This window comes from Pezoporus occidentalis, unplaced genomic scaffold, assembly GCF_034315485.1.
Source record: "Pezoporus occidentalis ecotype Australia unplaced genomic scaffold, CSIRO_AGI_Poc_V1 ctg29, whole genome shotgun sequence".
Taxonomy (NCBI): Eukaryota; Metazoa; Chordata; class Aves; order Psittaciformes; family Psittacidae; genus Pezoporus; species Pezoporus occidentalis.
Window position 1 is genome coordinate 6,030,541 of NW_026914829.1, and position 24,313 is coordinate 6,054,853.

Genomic DNA, 24,313 nt, shown 5'->3' on the forward strand with positions numbered 1-24,313 from the left:
AACTGATTTAAATTTAAACCAAAGGGTCATTCAACCCAATGTATTCAGATGTTAAAGCAACATCCTTTTTCTCACGTTCTTCTTGCTAATTCTCTGCATCTAAGTTTTATGAAACTATACCTAGATCCGCAAGGTCTGTCTCTATATTGCGCTCCATGGTAAACAAAAATCTGATGGTTACTTTAAAGCTAACAGAGAACCAATTATTATAAAATGTAAAAAGATATAAAGTCAAAGCACAGCAAAAGCAACAAACCAGAAAAAGAGATTCACAAAACAATCAAAAAACTGAACAATTTCAGACATATAATTGAAAGTGTAACAGACATTTACAAACAGCATTATATCCCAGCATAAAAAAAAACAATTCTAATTGGACATATTATTTTTTTTTTCTTTTTTTAAGAGAATATTGCCTTAAGTTATGCCCATTTCCATTATTGTGATAATCAGAAAAATAAGTACTCACACAAAGCTTGTTGTGCATAAGAAAGAACATGAGAGTTGTGGGATTTTTTTTTTCTTGGACAACTTTTAAGGCAGTTGAGGTGATAAAATGAAGAAAGATTTAGCTGATAAAAACCTTACCTTCATCATCCATAACAAAGCTGGATGAAACTCCATCTGTGTCACTAACTGAGATAGAATAAGTTCCCAAGTCTGATTTATCAGGATTTTTGAAGTACAGCTTTGAACTAAAATCACCAATAAAGGATATAATTAGCAAGCTTTCTCATGTTATTGGGATGTTTAACATGACAAATGTCTAATAATTTGGTAGACTGGCAAGACTTACCAACTTCCTTCGGTTTCAATCTTAAACTTATCAAAATCATCAATCTCCTCATATGATTTACCCCACATAAAATGAGATGCATCTGTAGCTTCTTTGCACTCAAATGCCAGGTAAATATTACCTTCATCATCCACACCTGAAAAGATTTCTTTTGTTCCTGCAAAAAAAGGAATCAACTCAAATATCAACGTTGCATTTCTTTTTCGAACTACAATTCAGAAATTACTAAAGCCCATGCAAATTTTGACCATTTTCACTAACAGGTACTTGCAGATCTTACTTGCAGATCTTGAAGCCTGTTTATGTCATATGCTGACTCAGCATCACAAACTAGCACTATACAAGCAAAAAAAAAAGGAATCTTAAAAATAATAAATTCTTATTGAGAGGCAAACATATCAAATGAAAATTAATATGAGATATTAACAGTTTAAGTAAATTAATTTCATTATCACTCTTGAAGTTTTAATAAATGTGTGGTCATACTTCTTTTTACTCACAGCAAGTAAAACAAGAAGCCTTGAAGACCTCTGTATCCACAATATTTTTTCTTTAAGTTTTAAGGCTAAAAGCTTCTTAACTCTTGAAATACTTACCTATGCTACAATATCAAATCAGGTTGATTAAAGTCATTTCTAAGTATTTCAGTATTTCAGAAGCAGAGGGGGTAAAACAGTTCATTACCTGGCCGTGCCTCGACAAGCACTGGTTCAGATATTTCAGATGACTTGCCTATCCCACCATCATTTACTCCACGAACTTTGAAAACATAGCTATGACCCTCTTGTAAATTAGTGACCTTGAACAAGATAAAGAGCAAAGCCAGTTTAAAAATAATCTAAACTCTTATGTTTGTTTATATGAAGATGTTAGCCAAAGTCCAAATTCAAATACACACCTTTGCTGCACTCAATTAAAGGGTTTTTGAACTCAGTTTTGAATTAACACTAACCAATGAAAATATTACCTTAAAATAGCGCTTTGGAGTAGGCTTTTCATTAGCAGTGATCCAGTCCTCTGTATCTACTTCCTTATAGTCCACTAAATACCCAGTAATAGGGCTTTTGCCTTCATACACCGGAGCTTTCCACAGAAGAACCAGGGATGTATTTCTAACTTCACAAATGGTGAGATCATAGGCAGGACCTAAAACATTTAAAACATAGGAAGTTCACTGCAATATAATAGCATGCTACAAATTGGCCATGTAGAGGTCAATTTTGTTTTGACTGTGTTTGCTTTCCAAAATCTCATCCTTTACAATAAACCTGGTATATGTGGTATTTAGGTCATTTTTCCCTCATGGCTGTATACAGCAATACTTGCTTTATGCAGTGACAGACATTAGTGTTCTGAAGCACACATTCTTAGCTAGACCTCAGTAACTCCATTTTAAGGCAAAGCTAATCATGCAGAAAATCCATGCAGTTTAAAATTTTCCAACAAGTACTAGAGGTTGCTTGTCTATTAAATAATTTCACCAGTCCATATCAAAGTCGCTTCACTGAGCCTGACTCAGGTTCATAATTTAGCATCAGGATTTTTATTTTTTGTTGATACACTTGAACCATGACCCTTCAGACTAATCCGATACCCACTGGCACCAGTGGACTTTGGATCAATCTTCTCATTTCCTGACAGAAGATGATGTGGATAATGATAACCAAGAAGAACTTGTCAAGATGATACATATTAGAAGAACTATTTACGCCCAAAACATCCAGATGTCCTATGAATAAGTGAGAGCTCATAATTTTGTATCTACTGAATTATGTTCTTCATACTACACTTTCCTTTTCCTTCATTGAACTGTTCCAGTGCCATTCAGTTTAACTTGTGGCATTTTATTTTTTTTTTTGCTATAATCTGAATATTTATTTATACTTGTAGACTATAAAGGCAGAATTATATCAGTTTTCTAGAGTGGTGAAAATATCCATGACAAAATACTGATATTTGGTCCAGTTATGTGTAGTTGGAAGCTTGCTTCTTGTGCTTTAAATTCAGAGTAAAGAAACCTGAAAGCACCTGAGACTTAGGGATTTTCTCACTGTTGTCAGTTTGGCCAACTACTTCAGAACAACTCTCACCATTTAAAATAAATAAGAATAAAAAAACCTTCCAAACAAAGCTGATTGCCATTACAGCCTACATGATGTTAATCAATGTTGAATGAACATGAAATTTGTAACGCATGATATTAAGCACATATACAGCAAAAAGGAACCGTTTTCTTTTTAGAAAATTTTTTCCCCATACTAGACAAGCACATTTCAGAAAACAACATTTAAGTACCTGTTACAGACCTTATAAGGATAAATAATAGATTTCTGATGGAAAGACTGTAAGTTTCAAGGAGTCTAAAGCCTTCTTTCAGGGCTCTTAAAAATCCTAATATGAGTGTCTATATAGTCACCGATAATTAAAATTCCACTGGCAGATTCACCTGCTAGAAATGTAGACCGTATAAGAAAATGTGTAATGAAATATGTTTTATTCTGAGGATTCTGAGACCACAGATGGTTTATTTTTTCACGTCATGTAAAATATTTCATTAGCTATCATTGCTAACTCACAGAGGCTCAGAGATACCTAATACTAGAGTTCTGCAGAAGGATGAAATAATTGTGGACTCTGGGCAAGGAATCCATTACTTATGCTGGAAATCTTGCAAGGGGTTTTGGCCTTTCTAAGGAAATCTCCCTTCCACATCAAAAGGTGGAAGAATATTCCGTTGACATCGGGAGTCTATTGCAGTCATATTACATTAATCTTCAGTATCTTTGGTAAGCCGGAGAAGAGGGTCAGCCTCTTTCTCCCAGTCTTAAATCTTAACTATTTCTTTTCATTTTTGCTAAGATATTGTTTGAAAACTTATTCTAAAAAGGGCTTGTGAAATATTTTAACAGGTTTGGTAATTTGGAGAGGGATGGGTGGTTGGTTTTCTTAAGCAGGAAGAATGCAATACTCTCTGTTCAACTAGTTCCATAATGAGAACAAAGTAATCAGATAAGGAGTAGAAGAAAGGTCAGATTGTTCATTATGAAAATGGAAATTTCACTCTCTTCATTTCCTGAAAGTGCCTTTTACTTTATTTCTTTATATATAATTTAAAATGAAGTATAATCTTCACTCATTTAAACACTCAGCAGTTTCACTGATATTTTGAAAACACTGTAGAGAGTACAAATCGGAGGTCCTTTAAGGAAAATAATTATTCCACTGAGGATGCATTTAAACTAAATATTACAAGATTATAAGAAAATGTAGCTAACACAAAGGGAGTTAAGGTCAGGAGATTAAACATTTTGTTATTGATAGCTTTGTCATGTCATTAAATCCCAAAGATAAGATATATGAACTCAGAAGAATTTAGCTAGAAAATGCGGAGAACAACTCTCTGACAAGGTTTTGCAGAAAAGAATGTGGGTATTAAAGAAGCAAACTTGGAACTTAGAATAACAGTATTAAATAAATTAAAAAAAAAAAAGAAAAAAAGGCAAGTAGAGGATTTGTAAGCAGGCAAACAACTGTGGCGTCTGGAGTTACCATTTCCTCGCTCAGTGTTGAAAAATCTTTATTTGAAATAGTGACTCCAGTTCATGCACTGCCATTGGAGAAAGACATGAGCCAACCAGAAAAAGTTCAAATATCAGAAAATTGTTCACTTAGAGATAAGAAATACATGATGTATGAGAAGGAATGCATGAACTGGATTTTGTCAACTTAAAGGGGAAAGCTGTGAGTCTGGAAGTCTTTAAACACAGAGAAAAGTCATTCAAAGAGAAAAAGAATAATCTCTTCATCATGCCCTTGGTGAACAGGACAAGAAGCAAATTGGCTTAGATTGCAGGAAGAAAGGTTCACGAATACTAGAAAAACTTTTTAAATTGTAAACATATTAAGATTAGGAATATAGAACCTGGACGTTTTCATGGACAGAAGTCTTTAAGGACAAATTAGACAAGCCTCTGTCAACAAGATGGGTATAGCTGATCCTGCATGTGTATAAGCGGTTGAATTATATGACATTTGACATCTCTTTCCTGGTAAATTATTCCATTTGAATCAGCTCATGATCTTACTGAGCTGTTGTTCCAGGCAAGAATTACTTTCTACATATAGCATAATTACTTTTTACATATAAAGAAGAAAACTGACATTTTCCTGCCACGTTATGCTAATTATGCCTTTTTGAAATCACTAAAAATTCCAATAGTTTTGGAAAACCAGATTTAGGGGTTTGATTTTTCTTTTTTTTTCTTTGCCAAGAAAATAACTGCATGTACATTTAGGCATGAAACAGATGTGTGCAGGTGTCAGACAGCTCCTGATGACATATGCAAGTATTAGAATGGATCCTTAATTGCATGCCAAAACTCAATGTCATAAGTACAATTTGATTTAACACCACAGCAATGTGATTTATTTTACAGCATTTTGGGGAAAAGAAGGAAAAAATATATTAAAGTGGCAGGTGTTTGTGTTTTCATCATGGGCTGTATGGTGACATGCTTTGTTTAGGCAAGCCAGCACCACACGTCAGAAACAGTTTCAGCAAATGTGTTGCTCACTATGGGTGAGGGTCCTAGAGTGTTACAAAATAAGAAGCATGGGCTTTTCAAAACCCTTTCAGAGTTTATTTACAGAACTCAAGCATTACTGATCGGAACCAATTCCCTCTGTGTCTAACATTTAGGCACAGATTTAAATGCTCATGAGGTAGACTAAAATTTAACTTTCTTTTTCTGAGGGTCCTGAATTCACAATAATTCGTATTTAACATTTTCTATGAAGTCAGTGTTGCAATTAACGGTCTGTAGCTACATGTACACTGCTAAACTACAGCCAGTCTAAACACAGGTTTGAGTATTAACACATAGTCATTCCTGCTGTATGTTTGCTATCATGTTTGTTATAACATGTGTCTAATAATCTCTCAGGTAACACCTAGGTATAATCTAGGGGAAATTCATGAATCAGGGCACACTAGCTGAGACTGAAGACTTTAGCTATACTGTACTACTCGCCTCTATGTCAAGAAACAGGCCCATCCAGCAGAGTTTGCCTGGAACAATACACTGACTGTGCTTTAAGGAGGATGAATTGAATTGAATTTCATCAGGAACTAATAGACTTACCAGGTTCTGGCATAGTCCAGGCTTTACACTTAAAATGCTCACTGGGATCTGAAGGTTGACCTATTCCAACCACATTTGCAGCAGCAACTTTGAATTCATAGAAGGCATCTTCTATCAAATCCCCCACCTTTTTTGAGAAAACAATTCAATATATCAAAATCCATAATTTATATTATTTTAATAAACACTTTAAAATGAGCATTACTTAATTAGTTATCAGGCCTTACTGCTGTGCTGGAGCACTGGAAGGATTTATTTTAAAGATTTTACTCTTAAACAGAGTAATGCAGAGATCTACATTATACTTCCATGTTTCAGCCACATCATCCTAAGAATAACAGCACTCAGTATATTGGCATGAGAGGCTTTAAAAGGTTAGAGCAAAGGTCCAGGGAGCCCAATCAATGAATAAGAACTAGTAGATACTTATGAGTGACTGATCTAACATGAAATGTCTTCTTGCATTTCTTATGAGTGGCTATTACTAAGCCATTCACTTCAGAAAGAGTTTAAATGATGTTCTGGTCTAAAGAGTTCACTGTGGACATACCAGGGAATCTAAAGGAAAAGGCAACCCAGTTACTTCCACAGTGTGCTAATATAAGCTTGGGAAATATTCTGTTGGTATTTTTTTCTGGCTTGTATGCATCTTTCTCTTAATATTACTTACCATCACAAAGTGAGGAAGTAAGCAGTGGAAATGGGACGACCGGTACCCGTGCTATACCTCTGCAAGCATCCCTGGTAAATGAACCCTGACTTGCCTAATAAGTCCATCACATCATCATCTCAGATTTTGAGGTCAAGGTATATAAGTCATGAGCTTCTTAATACACTAAGCACCACATGATAGCAACCCACTTCCAGCCTTCATTTTCCAGACTGTCTAAATAAATAAACAAGTCTTCTACACCTCAGTCCTCTGCATAAGTTTCCCAAAGTTACATCTAGTCACATGTCTCAAGAGAAAGAGACAGCTGAGGGTAGAACATATAGTGGAGATATGGAACAGTTTTAGATTTTCATGAATAAATAAACTATCACTATATTCACTGGGAAAATGTAAAAATGTGAGATAAAAAGGAATTTTAGTATGCTTTTTTTAATGGTAACAAACATGTGATGGGATGATAACAAATATATGATGGTAGTATCAAATACAAGACCAAAGCAAACAATGTAAGCTAGAAAAAGTCAAACACTAGTAAAATTTAGGCAGAATTCCTGAAGACATAGGGCTGTAGAGTGTAATTCACAAGAAAGAATAACAGTTTAGCCTGTAAAAATTATTTCAAAACCTCAGGTTGTTAAAGGAAAGAATATTTGTTGGGTCCCCACAGACTAATTTAATCAGAGAGGGTTAAGCCTTCAGTGATTTCTCAGTGCCTTCTCTGTTTGCAGTATGTCATAAAATATTCTCTGCTACTAAAAGCTGTCTTACTTTTATTTCCCATCAGTATTTCAGATTCCAGTCATTCAAACTAATGTATGAAGATGCACCTTCAGGCACAAATATAGTTACTGGCAGGTATGCAAATTAAATATCCAATTAATTAAACTCTGAATGGTTTGCCTTAATTTACATTACTCATTTACAAATGCATTAAAAAATGAAAAGATCTGAAGAGCATTGATTTATAGTACCCTTTCATGCCTACCCTCCGTGTCTTTTTTGATTTCTTAATACCCATGCTCCATCTGCTATGTCAGAGATGCCAGTTATAAACTCACTCACAAGCATATATACACCTGAGTACTGCCAGCTGTGAATGAAACTTTCTTCCTGAGCTCATCTGAAGTATTATTTTCTACTTCAGAGTCAAATATCTGCTAAAAATGCATTTCTGCCTTGAGGTTTATAAGAAAGTTGCTGACTTGAAGAAATACTTTTAAGAAACATTTTGGAATAAAATCTGATTAATTTAAAAAGTATCAGAATAATTAATAAGTTGTTATATTCTATATTCTTAACCTTTTCTCATGGAAGTTCACATCAAAATTTTGCTATTTTAAGAAACATTGAATACATTGCAAGTCCAACTAGAAGTAATTTATTTTAAAACTAAAATTATCGCCCTGGCACTCTGGAGAGGAGGCAGGAAAACATATTGCTAAGTTTATTAATATACTTCCCTTTCCAGCTGCAGGCAGATTTTGAGGGTAAGAACAGGGACAGATACATTTGTTCACAGCCCATCTGCATTTCACTTGCAAGTCTTCAGTTCTACAGAAAGTGTGGTCATCTGTTCTGAAAGTGCTTCCATCTTTTGTCTGCATGTTATTACAGTAATACATATAGTGCTCATTAATGAATATAGTTAATGAAGCATTTTATAGCTCATCTTGTTCTTTGTGAAGAATGTGCTTCACACCTTTTTCCACAAACATAACCTCTCTGAATTGGTCTCAGAATGTCTTAGCAAAGGAAGCCATTAATTCCCTACAGTTTATAGGAATGTTGCACTCCAAAATACATAATAAAGGGCCTGGTTTTACTGTAGTAAGTATTTAAAGAATTTCTCTGCAAGAAAGTAAAACTCTGCCAAAAGCAAAGAAAGAATACAAATCAGCTCCAGAAATGTAAGTAGTAAAAAGTACCAACCGTGTAAATTGTCTGGGTAATAAGGGAAGAATTGACTTCGTGCCAGTTTTGATGATTAGCTTCCCGTTTATCCATATAATAACCAAGGATTGGTGAACCTCCACTGTACCTTGGTGCTTTCCAGCCAAGGGTCATTGAATGACCATCGCAGTTCAGAAGTGTGATACCATGAGGGTATGATGGACAAGCTATAAAGAAATAAGCAATCTGAGAGTTAAGACAGAGTCTAAAACATGGCACTGTATAAGCTGTTTAGCACTTCTTGTATTCTTTCTATTTTCTGAACTGTACTGCTATCAGTTGCATATTGGTAACAAAGTAGCCGTATAGCTGCTAATCAAAATTAATTTTATTTCCAAACATAAATGTGGAAGCTTTTGAAACATCCATTTAATGCGCTGCCCATTCAGTAGACAGGAAGAAGGAAGAGATAATCTCTGGTATAGAAATGGTAATGCCAGTGAAAATGTTTTCAGACCAGATATTATGGTAGGAGATTGAAAGGGATCTGAAGATCTTTTCCTACTAAGAAACCAATAAACTACTCAAATACTTTTGGAATATGGTAAGACCCACACAATGATAAAAAAAAAAAGTGCCTATGAACTTCAATGGAATTAAGTTATATGACTGTCTTATCTATGGCCTTCATGGTTTTCCCCTCCTATCCCCATATTATATGCCTGCTTCACACTGAGAATGCTTTCTGCCCTATAATGAACAGAAAATATTTAGATGATCACTAGCTTAACCTTTGCTGAGGCAAAAAAGACATTTCCTTAATAAGTCTACCTGTACAAGTTTACTTCCATCTGTAGCAGAAGGAGAAATATCACCCAGGCATCTTCCTAGAGATGTATAAAACTGTTTTCCTTAGCTTTTTACACCCCTACTACTAGCAAACACCCTTTCCACCAAGCACAGTTTTGTATTTGCCATCTGTGCATGAAAGTTTGCCTGAAGATACTTCTTTCTTAACACTGTAGTGCTGCAGCCAGTACAGGCTAAGTTCCTGCCATTAAAGCTCATTGGATATTTTCAGTTGAATTACCAGTATACATTCAGAGAATGTGACTTACCTCATTCAGAACAGAATACGTTAGCAGAGGCCCTTGATACAATTCCTAATTTGTAGCTATACTGGTGATCAGCATGAAAACAGATAGTAATCAGCAAAACTGTCATTTTGTTCTGTTTTCAAAATGTGGCATTATACTGAGAGGCCATAAAGCATGGCCTTTGCAATTATTACCACTTCTTGGTAAATAAGAGCGACCACAGCAAACTCCTATAAATGCCCTTAAAATAATACTACAGAAAGATTCTGTCTACTCTAATACAGGTCACCTTTATATAGCCCTGTGAAAATCCTGTTAAGTCTACTGAAATGGATAAAAGCCATCCACATCCCATAGCTGTGTGTAAAATCCATGTGCTCTGTGTTGAGTGACAAACACCATGCAATCCTCATCTTCAAAACACACAGTGACAAAATAAAAGGTGCAAGTGCGTTTATGACATAGGGGTGATATATGTTCAAGTGTCCGTGCACCACCTACCCATATGAGATACACTTTGCCCTAAAAAAATCAAACAGAGTTTGATTGTCAGTAACATCTCATCCAAATTGACCTTATAATAGCCATTCTGAATTATAAACCTGTTAGAAAACTATTTCTGACAAGTATGCCTATGGTCTTCTTCTCCAAGAAGAAGAGGCCACTCAGGTGGGGAAAAGGTGTTCTACTTTAAAATTTTCAACATGAAACTGAAACTGTGCAGAAATGAAAAATGGGACAGAGTAGCCCAGATGTGTGTACTTTTTGTTCTAAGTAATTATCCAGCCTTTCAGTCAGCATGCATCATACCCACTGAATGTTGCACAATGGATTGTTCTTACAGTGAAATTTTGTTTGCAGGGTGCCAGAGGAGGTAGATTGCTCCAACCTGGAGCAGCCAAAGGGAATTTTCTGTTTGTTTCAGCCACACAGCAATAAATTTTCCTGAAACGCTTCTAAATGAAGCAGATTCTGTGCTGAACCGATCTGCACCACTCCAAATTAGCCAGAAGCTACTTGTCTAACTTAACCAAGACTTACCATTTCTTTATGACAGCTGAGGAGCAGAAACCAACTTGGTCATTGCAGTGAATCTGACCCAATATTTGCAACAGACATTATGCATAACATCTTTGGTTTCTAAAACAATTTTTTTTCTCTAGAACACATCCCAGAGCGCAAATGTCACTAAGGGGATGTACTCATTGGCTGCAAAATGTACTGTTACACAAATGAGACCAAAGGAGTTGATCGCTGTTACTCATTCTTGAGTAGCAAGCATGTTACTCATTCTTCCATCCCGAACCATTCTATGATCCTATGATTCAAGAAACAAGAAGCGGAGTTGCAGAGATTCATACTTACTAAGGGCTGCCTGTACTGTTATAGCCTCTGACTCCTGTGAATTTTCACTGAATCCTACAGCATTCACAGCTTTCACACGAAAGATGTACTGCTGTCCAGTTTCCAAACCATGAACGACAAACCTGAGTTTAAAAAGAAAGGTATATGTTTTACAGGTACCATTCTGTTCTGTAAAATGAAATCTGGGCAACAATCAGAAAGCTCAGCATCATGAGTGCTTAACAAAGGAAAATATTTCCAAGAGGGAAACCTTAATACAATGATACAATGTAGTACAATGCAGTTAGATGGGATGCTGGAACAAAACACAGTACTTAAAGTTGCTATCACTGATCTACCACTTAGAGTCAGATAAACTATAGTATGTTCCCTCTGAAATTTGGCTCACTGAGTTATAATTGGGTTAAAACTTAAACAGGGGAAGTTTAGGTTGGATATAAGAAGGAAATTCTTTCCTGTTAGGGAGGTGAGGCACTGGAATAGGCTGCCCAGGGAGGTTGTGAATGCTCCATCCCTGGCAGTGTTCGAGGCCAGGTTGGACGAGGCCTTGGGTGATATGATTTAGCGTAAGGTGTCCCTGCCCACAGCAGGGGGGTTGGAACTAGATGATCTTAAGGTCCTTTCCAATCCTAATGATTCTATGACTCTATGTTTCTATAATCTGTTCTTGGAAGGGACTATATTTTTCACTGTGTTTTCATAGTCACTATCAAAAATAGGTTACAGTTTTGATCTGAGGTTCTGGGTAATTATTGTAGCAGATAGAACTATCCTATTGCAGGATATGTTCAGATAAAGCAAATGTTTTGTTTTGGTTTGCGTTTTCTTTTTTTTTTATTATTATCTTTGTGCTCTCCCAGTCCCTTTTATCAGGAATTATTCTCTACTTTGATCAAATTTCTTGACTACTTGATCAAAGGATTCAGCAGAATACAAAGTCACTCAGAATTAATAACTGACAAAATACACTAAACAACATAATGTGCTTGTTATATACCCATAAGAAAATACAAATTGCACATCTAAACTTTGCATTTGGTGAGTGATTCCAGCAAAAGTAAGAATGATTGTCACAAAGGAAATTAATTGAAGAATCACATTATGAAGTGTGATGTTTTCAGGAGGGAGTAAGAAACCATCAGAAATACAGACAGGGCTGGCATCATGAAAAGGGAACTACAAACAGGGGCTATTGTCTTTTACCCACAGATGTAGCAGGTCAGAGACCCCTATGTTTCTGGGATGGGACATTTGGATTTCCTGCACAGTAGTATCAGCAGCTGCAGCACTTTCCCCACCATGTTTATAGCAGACATGGCCTGCCCTTTTGGCCTGATGTTCATGGGCTATGGGAAAGCTGAGTTCCCTTTCTTTTTCACACTCTTCCTCATGTGCATCAGGGTTGTTTACCCCGTAATATATTTTAGATTTTAAGAAAGCCATTTATTTTATGCTTACTTATGTCAATACAGAATCATGACTCTATAACCTGCTTTTGTAATTCAGAGTCATGCAATAGAGAAAAGATGGAAAAAAAAAAAAAAGGGGGGGGGGCGGGAAGGGGGAGGGAAAGTCTGCCCTGCAATCTGAAATGCTTAGCTCTGAGAGTCTGCAGAATGTTTTTCCTCACATTCATTCAACATTCATCTTCCATGATAACATCATTGCTTACCATGCAAATTGGCTTAAAACAATCCTACAGTTTTCAAACCTCCCCAAAATATAGAATTATTGTCAATACCTGTTATATTTAATAGGTTTATGGTTACTAGGTTCCCAGTGATTTGATCCCACCACAGAGTAGTCAATATAGTAGCCATATAAATCCTCTTCATGCTTTGGTTTATCCCATTGAACCACAACTGATGTTTTTGTATTTCTTGTAGCCACTACCTGACCAGGTGTAGATGGAGCAACTAAGAAAAAGAGAGAAAACACGTACTATTATGAAATACATAAAAATAAATGGAAGCTGAAGTGAATGAAACACTGTATACTTTCATCATATTTCATCACTACAGACATGACTTCTCCTACCATATTAATATTGCTATATGAGATATATATTTTAGTATATTTTTTTCACTGTAAGTCTGCATACTTCTATATATGTGGGTACAAATATATTTATTTTTCTACTTGTTTTCTTAGAGTAAACTTACTCTAAGCTATGAGTAAGCTACTTCTCTGATTTTATACAGGTTTCTGAGGAGGGAGTTATAGAATCATAGAACCGTTAGGGTTGGAAAGGACTTGAGATCACCTAGTTCCAACCCCCCTTCCATGGGCAGGGACACCTCCCATTAAACCATGTCACCCAAGGCTGTGTCCAATCTGGCCTTGAAGAGCATATTTTCAATATCAGTGTGGATAAAGGCATATAGGTATGAAAATGTTCGCTCTCAGAAGTCCTCTCTCTAATATTCTCTCTCAAATAAAAGATTTGTGTATAGATTATACCCCTGGAGCACAACTGAATCAGTAAGAAATGCACATAAACTGTAGAGGTATTATATAAAGAGCATTAAGAAATAGTGCCTTCCACTCAAATAACAACCCCAGTTCAGGAAAGGACAGCTTTTTAAGACAGCTTTAAGCACATTTGAATGCTAAGTGTTTAACTAATCTTAGCTAGATGGATTGCACAGAACCATAAGAACACTAGTTAGAAGGGATCTCTGGGGACCATCTAGTCTAACCTATCACTGAAAGTGAGATTATCACTAACACTAAACTGGATTGTCAGTCATGAGTTTGTCTAAGTCTTGAAAAATTCTGACAGCGGAGATTTCACACCTGCCCTGCAGAACCTTTTCCATCATTGCACTTTCGCACCTTTTTCACCAGAAGAGTCCAACCTGAATTTAGTAAGCTACAATTTATGGCTGTTACTTTTTTCTTCTTTTTTTTTTTTTCTGTCATTTGGCATTTCTCAGAACAGTTCAGCACAGTCATCTTTGTAAGTCACCAAATGAAACAAGCCCAGCTACCTCCACCTCTCTCCACATCTCACAGCCTCTAGTCTCTGGTTGTCTTGGTTGCAATCCAGTGGACCTCTCGAGGTCCTCTACACCCATCCCTCTAGACTAAGGAAGCCAGAAATGGAATCAATATTCCAGAACCAACCTCAGCAGCACTGAGCAGAAGTGGATAAAGCTTCCTTCAATCTGTGGACTACAGTTCTCCCAACAGTATGCAGTTCACTTACATGCAATGAAAGTTTAGTTTATATGGAACTAAACACTCTGAATGTGCACAAATAGAACCAAAACCATCAAAATCTAAATGGAAAAAAAATCTTAGTTAGGGCCAACACACAGTCTCTATGCTATAAAATATCTGTCCATAAGGAACTAAGGCAGTGTCTCAGTTTTCCTGATAGGTTGAGACATCCAGCACTTGCCTATTGAAGATGGTTTTAGTTTCCTTAGACAATATATTGTGGAGAACTACAAGCAATACATAACAAAAGAAAGGAAGCTTCTTTTCTTTTATTTAGTCTTTCAATCTCAAAATAAAATATAGTACTTATACACTATTGTACTTTATGAAATAAATCTGTAAGATTGGAAGGATTTAAGACATCTCCATTTAGGGCTTTAAGTGTGTCTGTACATACATGTTCTACATGTTCTTAAGCTGCCATTATAGTCAAAGAGGTAGCATTTATTTCAGTTACCCAAACAGATTCATTTAGGGCCATTTTAGAACAACTTAGACTTGTACATGGAGCTGACATATAAGACTGAGTACGTACACTCCTCTGAAACAGCAAACTGAAATCATCTGAAAAGGTACTAGATGTCTGTTTGGTCAATTAAACCAAACCTCTGATCATTGGTTGGTAGAGTCCTGAAAATTATTCATCTCACCCCAGTGTAGACATTCCATAGCTAGGTGCCACACGGCAACTTATGGCAGCACCAGCCACCTTATCCTCCAGACTCCAATTGCCACAGTGAAAGCAGAGACATTTATAACACCTGTCGGTGCCTACATGGAAACACCTAAATTTAGATGTTGTTTTCAAACTGAATACTCTTTTACCACTCAATTCAATTGCATAATATTTCATCATTTTGTATGACTTAGAATACCTCATCCTTATTTCTGCTCAAGAGAGAAAGCTACCCATAATTCTAGTGTAATGATTGCCCTCAGTATGAAGTTACCCTCAGGAACGCCAAATGCTGAGGTACCCTTAGCTACCCTCAGGAATGTCAAATGGTGCTACGTGCAGGCTACTAAAAGGAGCTATGAGCTTCTGATGTATTTTAGCTCAGGTGGTAAACTCCACCTCTGAAAAACTGCATTTTCTCTTTAAATATCATCTTCTGCTTTCTCCTTTCAGCTATAGCTATGATTTATTCAGAACGTCTTGTGTTAACCCCTAAGGGATAGCCTATTTTCTGTACTAAGTGAAATAAATACAGTATTTTTCTTCTCTACCTTGGGGAATGTTGAATGGTTTAAATAATTTATATGCATTAATGAGACATCAAATCAAGAGTACATAAAAGCAAAAGATGCCTTTATTTTATCATGTATAGTTACAGATCAAGCTAAATGTGATGGATTCTATTTTTTAAAAATTATAGCAAATGTTTAGAAGGCTATATCTACCAACATTAAGAGAATTATGGCATATCAGATACTGTAAATATTTCTTATATTTTTAGCAAGTGCAGTAGTATAACATATATGTTCTTAAGGTTACAGTTGTCAATACATGGGGCTGTTTCATATGACCTCTGCAGAACAGTAAAAGCAAATCAGATATTTGACAGATGAGCTGAGAAAAATTTTCACTTATGTTTATGAATGTGGCCCCAAGATAAACACTTAATTTTCATTTGGAAAGTTACCAATGAATATGCAGATGTATCTTCTTCTGTCCCTGAAATCTACTAATCTGCATGCCCTGGGAATTCTGCACCAGCAGTAATTTGCAACTTAGAATACTGAGAAATAAATTAAAGGATAGCTTATCTATCTGAAACTGTAGGGAATTAGGTAGTATATAATTATCTAAGCCAGACAGTATAATTACCCAAATTGGCAATTAACCTGTATTTTCTTATTCTTTGACAAGTCACATTAATAGAGCACTCTGTAGAATGAATAGCTAAAAATAATTTAACTTTTTAACAATTATTGGTCTCAGCAAGGAGACTCGTGGTCATCAGGAAAATATTTGAATGTTTCTAAAGTTTAGCATCTTGGTCTTTCTGAAATCCTTCACAGTATTGAACAACAATTGATTCAATTAGTATTATTGTAGTTATACTAATTTTATTATAATGAGTTGTCTATTTCCATTTTGTAAAACAACAATTGAATTTAACATTGATGCCATAAAGTTTATCTCTTACCAATGGTATCTTCTGGTTGAATAGGTACTGTGATTTCAGATGGATCACTGATGCCATGCTTGTTTGCTGACAAGACTCGGAAAACGTATGGTTTTCCTTCTGCAAGGTCAAACACTGCATAGCGAGGAGATTTTACTGCAACCTGTGCATTGACTCTTTGCCAGCTTCCGCTGCCAACCATGGACTACCAAAATATAAAATAAATAAATAAGTGAAAAAAAGAAGCTGTAAGTCACTTCTGTAAACTGTAAAGAAATAAACATATTGCTGTATTGCATCCTGTTACGAATTTATTTAAAACTATGAGAGAAGGATCACTCAAAATGTCTCACTCCATACATGCAAATTCTAACAGCTTATACATTCCATTACCCTACAAAAATGTCTGAATACCTCACTGTCTCCCTGGCTGAGTAGACCTCAATATATGCACACTTGTACATACAGCTAGCCTTCAGTTAGGGCCATGACTGTTAGCTGTGACTGGTTCCAAAAGAATTAATTTTGTGCCATGCAAAACTCACTTAAATGCCCAAAGGTTTGGTAGAAAGCAAGAAGTTCTAATCCAAATTCTACAGAAAGGTAGAGAGGGGGATGTTAACTTACACAGTGATTTATCTTTATGTAGTTTGGGTTTTTTTTTTAGTAAGGTCAAGTCCCTAAAAGCACTGATCAAATGGAATGATTACTTCTAAATATTCTCAATGCAGCAGCTGAGCTAATCATCACTACAACTGTGCATGGAAGAGAGCCATCAAACCAGTACTCTAAGAGGTCTGCTGTCCACTAGGTTCCCCAGATAAACTGTTGACCCAAATCAAAAATCAAATATTGCGGCAATTTTAGTCCAAGTGCTCAGTAAATAGCTTACATGAAATTTCCTTCTAGCACAGAAAGGTGCATACAAGGTAAACGCTTATCAAATTTTGGAACAGAGAGTCTGGGAACAAAATCTGATAGACTGTGAAGTTCTTAATGGAGGAACAGTGTTGGAAACTACCCTGTATATAAGAGGCCTACTATAGATATGTAATTAAAACACAAACAGCTGGAGCCCATATATCAAAATCTATTTCATAGATAACAGAAATAATAGCCATACACTTTATTCATAAAAAAAAGATGGAAAATATGAAATAAATATTATTTTGCCATACATTCTACTTTTGGCCATGAAAAATGTTAATTGTTGCATTTTATTTTCACAGAGGAGAACCAACATCATGTTTAATTCTGTAGTTTTATTTGATTTATCTGTTAAATAATGACTTTAAGAGAATATGTGTATACAGCAGAGAGAACTCATTTTCATTTTGTGTTTCCTGAGGCCTTTAAAAATACATTTTTACTCTTCAGAACGGATACTTCTTTATTTGAAATAAATTAATTAGAAATCATGCTTTTCTAGAATTGTGCTTTTCTAAATTAACAGATAACTATAGAAAGCAAAAAACCAAACATTCCTCTACAAACTGAGCTATTCATATATATAAACCATTTATATACAAAAAGACTTTAGATTCAGGTATTAATTAGTATAATGCATCATACTTTTTTTCCCCCTAATAATAACTTTCTAGTCCTCATTCCCACTTTCCCCTGCTATGTTTGGCATTTAATTAAGTCTTGTTTGTTCATTACTGTCATTGCTCTATACTGCTTTTGGAGCTATATAAAGCTATTCCTGTAAAACAAGCAGATATGCATCTTTTCCAGTTCATATGAAATTCAACTAAGCAAGCGTAGGTGTATTCTCAGCAGAAATCTACATCTGAGCTTTTGGGGGGCTATTTCTGTATATTCTGGAAACAATGAGGTATTTTCATGCCACCAGCTGGTTGAAAATCCTGAAGTCAATATGCTTGAAATTTATAGATAACAGCAGATGTATGCAACTGGGAATAAGTACAAGGAAGACACTATTTTATTGCATAGAGAAAAACCCAGATATTTATATCTATGGAAATATTCATTACTTCTTCTGAATGTGAAAAGGAGAGTGGGAGAAAGCACAGACATGCTTGCTGGAAAATTTAGCTAGTGACTGGACTTCACTTTACACCCGTTGGCTCTACATCCAGCAGGTAATGGATGAGGAAGAATGCAGAAATGAGATAAAAAGGTCTTTTGAAATTGAGATTTTGATGTTACTGAGAAGGAAAAGACAAGATGGGGGCTGTAAAAACAGAAGTGATGTGAACAGAATGGCTGGCTGAGAAACGAACTTTGGAGGAATGTGCTGAACAGATGTGCTAAGAAAAAAGATTGCATGGTAAAGGCCTGAGAAAAGGCTGCCACAATACTGAAGATGTAAATTGAATGTGTGGTAGTTTTATGGACAGTTTTAGTGCATCATTAAGATGCATATGCTAGAGGCATAATTCATAAAAACTAAGTATAGCTTGGCATGTAAGGGTTTTAGAGGTCAGGTATGAGGCCCCATTTACCTACTGGGGAAACTTTGCAGTAAGGAGAAGAGATTATGACCTCTTGCTTAATCCAACATACTTAATTTAGAAACCTGGCTCTGGGACAGATGTATCTAAATCTTAGTAGTTTAAATGGGATAAGAACAAACCTTTCCTACTGGGATGACTGAAGTCCCCTGTCAAGTCAAAGGGAAGAGAAAGGCAGCCATTAAGACTGCCAGGGAGCAGTGAACCTGAGACAGGCATCTGTCTCGCTGCTGACCTTACAGGGAATAAATTGGAAATGTCAGGGTATAGCAGAGAGTGCTGTAAGCCTGCAAAAATGAAAATAAGGATCAAATTATGAGCCACTGTTTATTCCTAGCTCTTCCACAGGACTACCAGAAAATTCCCTTTAATACAGGCAGACTGCAAACTTCCAGACTTGCCTGTAGGACTGCAAAATCTTAAAATGGTTCTTTTCCATTAAGCCGCTGCCTTACATGTGTAGCTTGTTCTCATTTTAGACATCGGTACGGAAATAGCACGGGGGTGTCCTTTCTCCTGGGCCTTGAATTTCAATGCTCATTAAATCACATAATAAGACATTTGATTCTCCATATTTCTCTGTTATCCCATTACCAAATCCTGTGAGACCACAGAAAGTGTTATATTGTTCATTCTGCACTTCTAAAAATGAATTGAATGCAATTGCACACAACAATGAAACACCTTGCAGACAAATGCCAATGTACAGTACAGTACCTTCTCAATGAAATACGTCAGTGGCTCCCTGCCACGGGGAACAGGTGGATCCCAGCTTAGTACAACATATGTTTTGTTGATTTCTGAGGCATGTACATTGGTGGGAGGGCCTGGAATCTGAATATCACCTGGAAGAGTAACAGAGGTAGTGACTGTTAAACAGCAAATCAACCCCTAGGTTAGTACTTATGCTACAGCTCGTCTTTCTGAACTCATACCCTGCAGTGCAATGCTCAGCTATTAGGAGCTATGATATTATCTGCGCAGTTTACTTGCTCACTTCAATTAAATTTTGAGAAATAAGGCATCAGCTCTGAAAGCTAGTTATGTACTTTTTCAGTAAAAGTTATATATGTCCCCTGAAAACCTGTACATTTGACACATTTTTTATTTTGATCACATTTGAATTACTTCTACCTTCTGGACAGAATGTTGTGGAAAAGAAAATACTCACTATATGCAAGCAAGAGATATTTTTTGATCAAAGACAGAAGTCTAAAGAGCTATTATGAGAAATTAGAATATGTCCCCAGCCTTCTGGTGACTCCACCAGTTAGTTGGTTTGGCTTTCTCCCCAATCACTCTGCAGGGTTATCAGAAACATAGGGCAGAAGCTGCGTACCATGGACCAGGGTGGAGGATTTCAGCATGGCCCTTTGTGGCCAACTCATCCACCCAGTGTGTGAAAAAGACAGTTTCGTTATCTGAGGAATTACAACAGTGCACTAGGTAAAAGAGGCTCAGACCTATGGTGGACCACTTCAGGCATAGCTACACAGCTCTGAAGAAGCTTCCTTTTGGAAATGGGTCAGAAGTAGCAACTCAGCAGATAGAATCATAGAATCATAGAATCATTAGGGTTGGAAAGGACCTTAAGATCATCTAGTTCCAACCCCCCTGCCATGGGCAGGGACACCTTACACTAAATCATATCACCCAAGGCTTCGTCCAACCTGGCCTTGAACACCACCAGGGATGGAGCATTCACAACCTCCCTGGGCAACCCATTCCAGTGCCTCACCACCCTAACAGGAAAGAATTTCTTTCTTATATCCAACCTAAACTTCCCGTTTAAGTTTTAACCGTTACCCCTTGTCCTGTCACTACAGTCCCTAATGAAGAGTCCCTCTCCAGCATCCCTATAGGCCCCCTTCAGATACTGCAAGGCTGCTAGGAGGTCTCCATGCAGCCTTCTCTTCTCCGCGCTAAACAGCCCCAACTTCCTCAGCCTGTCTTCATATGGGAGGTGCTCCAGTCCCCTGATCATCCTCGTTGCCCTTCTCTGGCCTTGTTCCAACAGTTCCATGTCCTTTTTATGTTGAGGACACCAGAACTGCACACAATACTCCAGGTGAGGTCTCACGAGAGCAGAGTAGAGGGGCAGGATCACCTCCTTCGACCTGCTGGTCACTCTCCTTTTGATGAGGCCCAGGATACAGTTGGCTTTCTGGGCTGCAAGTGCACACTGAAGCCGGCTCATGTTCATTTTCTCATCAACCAGCACCCCCAAGTCCTTCTCCGCAGGGCTGCTCTGAATCTCTTCTCTGCCCAACCTGTAGCTGTGCTTGGGATTGCTCCGACCCAGGTGTAGGACCTTGCACTTGGCATGGTTAAACCTCATGAGGTTGGCATCAGTCCTCCTCACACGAGTGTCAAGGTCCCTCTGGATGGCATTCCTTCCCTCCAGCGTACCAACCGAACCACACAGCTTGGTGTCGTCAGCAAACTTGCTGAGGGCGCACTCAATCCCACTGTCTATGTCAGCAACGAAGATGTTGAACAAGACCGGTCCCAACACCGATCCCTGAGGGACACCGCTCGTTACTGGTCTCCTGCTGGACATTGAGCCATTGACCACAACTCTTTGTGTGCAGCCATCCAGCCAGTTCTTTATCCACCAAGCTGTCCATCCATCAAATTGATGTCTCTCCAATTTAGAGACAAGGATGTTGTGTGGGACCGTGTCAATCACTTTGCACAGTTCCAGGTAGATGACATCAACTGCTCTACCCCTGCCCATCAGTTCTGTAGCCCCATCATAGAAGGCCACCAAACTGGTCAGGCAGGATTTCCCCTTAGTGAAGCCATGCTGGCTGTCACCAAGCACCTTGTTGGTTTTCATGTGCCTTAGCATGCCTTCCAGGAGAATCTGCTCCAAGATTTTGCCAGGCAGAGGTAAGACTGACTGCTCTGTAGTACCCTGGGTCATCCATTTTCCCCTTCTTGAAAATGGGGGTTATATTTCCCCTTTTGCCAGTTGTTGGGAACTTCACCTGACTGCCATGATTTTTCAAATATGATGACCAGTGGCTTAGCAACTTCATCTGCCAGCTCCTTCAGGACCCGTGGATGGATTTCATCAGGACCCATGGACTTGTGCACGTTCAGATTTTTAAGATGGTCTCAAACCAGATCCTCTCCTAGGGTCATCATTCTCACAGTCCCTGCGTCTGCCTTCCATGACTTGGATGGTGTGGTCAGATCCTTTGCTAGTGAAGACCGAGGCAAATAAGTCATTCAGAACCTCAGCCTTCTCCAAATCCTGTGTAGCCAGGTCTCCCAAGAGCTTCCTGAGGGGTCCTATGTTCTCCCTAGTCTGTTTTTTATTTGCTAGGTACCTGTAGAATCCCTTCCTGTTATCCTTAATATCCCTAGCCAAGTTTAATTCTAACTGGGCCCTATCTTTCCTAATCTGGTCCCTCGCTTCCCAGACACCATTCCTGTATTCTTCCCAGGCTGCCTGTCCTTGCTTCCACTTTTTATAAGTCTCTGTTTTTCAATTGAATTTTCCTCAGGAGCTCCTTATCCATCCAAGGAGGTCTCCTGGCCCTCCTGATGCACTTCCTTGTGGTTGGGATACAACACTCTTGAGCTTGTAGCAGGTGATCCTTGAATATCAACCAAGAGTCTTGGGTCCCCCAGCCCTCTAGGGCTATATCCCACGGAACCTTCCTAAGCAGGTTCCTGAAGAGGCCAAAGTCTGCTCTTTTGAAATCCAGGGTAGTGAGCTTGCACGCCAGTATATTTTCTTACATCCTGTAAAGCCCCAAAGCTGGCATGATTTGTAATGGTAAAACATGATGACACAGGCTGCTATCCCAGAATAGCACTAAAAAAGTAAATCCACTTGTGATCTATAAGATCTCTTTTTCAGAAACTCCAATATAGCAGATGAAAGTAATGTCCTATATAAGCAATGATATTTGCATATCCATACTCCTTTATTAAATTTGCACATTCATGTAACTGAATTCCAAATATTATTATGCCTATGACAGAGTGGCCATTCAATGCCTCTGATCACTTTCAGGCCATCCTGAGAGCAGGAGTACATTCTGTGAAGCCAAACAAGCCACACAAATATATTCTTATAGTATAATAAGATTCTGATCCTGTAATACCCATATTATTTCACCTAGGGTACCATCTCTGTAAAAGAGAGAAAATTCATCTGTCCTGCCCATGCACTGGGGAAAACATTTAATGTCTGATTCTCCTTCAAATTACACCTGTTCTCACATGGTTTCTCTTTTAGTATGCTATTTTTGGAGATACAGCTTTATAACCTCTGTGGAAGAGAGTAGACAGCCTTATTTTTTAATACTGAGCCATTATAGCTAATGTTTTTGACAGTTTAAGTGAAAAGAAGATCATTATCCAAGCCTAAAAATTATCATCATATATAGAAACAACCAAAGACAGAAGAAATTGAGGATTTATCTCGGAAGTTGGCAGTGATCTCTTCAGTTTTCCTGAGGAAAAACAATATTTAGTGTATAACCTTAACCTTATGCACAGCCTCTCTACTCAGAGAGATATTAATTAAAGAATTCAAATGGACTGCAGGAGTTTTCATGAAAATGGAAATAACCTGCTCAGATCATCAAATTCAGTATAAATAAGCTCTATTTAGCTCTCAGAAGTATAGGAGAAAGGGAAATGTGAGCAATCAGATGCAGTGTTCAGCTGTTTAAACTCAGCTTAGCACTAGCCAAAGCAAAAAGGTGAGGAGATGCTGTCAGTATGCTTTTGGGTATGTGATGTTCTCTGTACTTTTAGATCTCACCTTTCACTTGTGTTTTCTCAGCCTTGCAAACCAGAATATCTGTCTTTATTGATTATTACAAAGAATTTACCTACTATGTGGATTTTTTTTAAGCTATACTTCTAATTATAATGCTAAATTCTTGGAATATAAACAGGTGGACTGAAGTCATTGAAATGCTACATACCTTCTAGGTCGTCCTTACTGATCACAATCTTCCGCCCTTCATGCACATGAATAGCTGTTAATCAAAATATTCAATTAGATTCTTGAACCAGTTTAATAAATTTACAGATTTTGCAAATTATTGTCCAGGACCTGTTCAAAAGCCCATATACCCTGTTACTAAATCTTTCCCAGATGGTTTCAACTCAATGTCCTACACTGGTTCATTCACTTTCACAGAAAAACAGAGCATGAGAAGTACTGTTTAAAGATGTACTTAAAAGCAAGAGTCATAACCACAGTAGATGGATTCAATTCTGCGGCAGATTAGTAAATAGCTGTATCATGAACCGGACTTTTTTTTAGGAATTAATCAAAAAGCTAATGGAAACACAGCATATTCATCTCAGATTTTACAGGCAACATTGGGGCAGTGCTCTGCAGTCTTCATAATGAGTTCAATTCCCCTCTGAGTACAAGGAGGACACAAAACAGAAGGTGTGCAAGAACACAATATACACAACTTGTACAAGGGTTTAGGACAAAGCTAAATCAATAAAACTACTCCCCAGAGCAAGCCAGCTTACTCTATTCAT

The 24,313-nt window shown here is 37.4% G+C and overlaps 1 protein-coding gene across 3 annotated transcripts in view; it reads right to left on the reverse strand.

Moving 5' to 3' along the window:
• MYOM2 (myomesin 2) overlaps positions 1-24,313 on the reverse strand; it is an 81,433-nt gene that overhangs the window by 26,307 nt on the left and 30,813 nt on the right. For 2 of the 3 annotated variants that reach the window (XM_062626217.1, XM_062626218.1), the window contains 12 exons: positions 23,740-23,793; positions 19,508-19,635; positions 16,335-16,518; positions 12,704-12,878; positions 10,963-11,084; positions 10,099-10,119; positions 8,540-8,727; positions 5,938-6,064; positions 1,764-1,942; positions 1,481-1,595; positions 797-953; positions 589-695 (listed from right to left, as the gene is read on the reverse strand). In XM_062626217.1, the coding sequence (XP_062482201.1) occupies positions 589-695; positions 797-953; positions 1,481-1,595; positions 1,764-1,942; positions 5,938-6,064; positions 8,540-8,727; positions 10,099-10,119; positions 10,963-11,084; positions 12,704-12,878; positions 16,335-16,518; positions 19,508-19,635; positions 23,740-23,793 (1,557 nt within the window). The remainder of the gene's footprint in view (positions 1-588; positions 696-796; positions 954-1,480; positions 1,596-1,763; positions 1,943-5,937; positions 6,065-8,539; positions 8,728-10,098; positions 10,120-10,962; positions 11,085-12,703; positions 12,879-16,334; positions 16,519-19,507; positions 19,636-23,739; positions 23,794-24,313) is intronic. The other variant, XM_062626220.1, reaches the window with a different exon arrangement.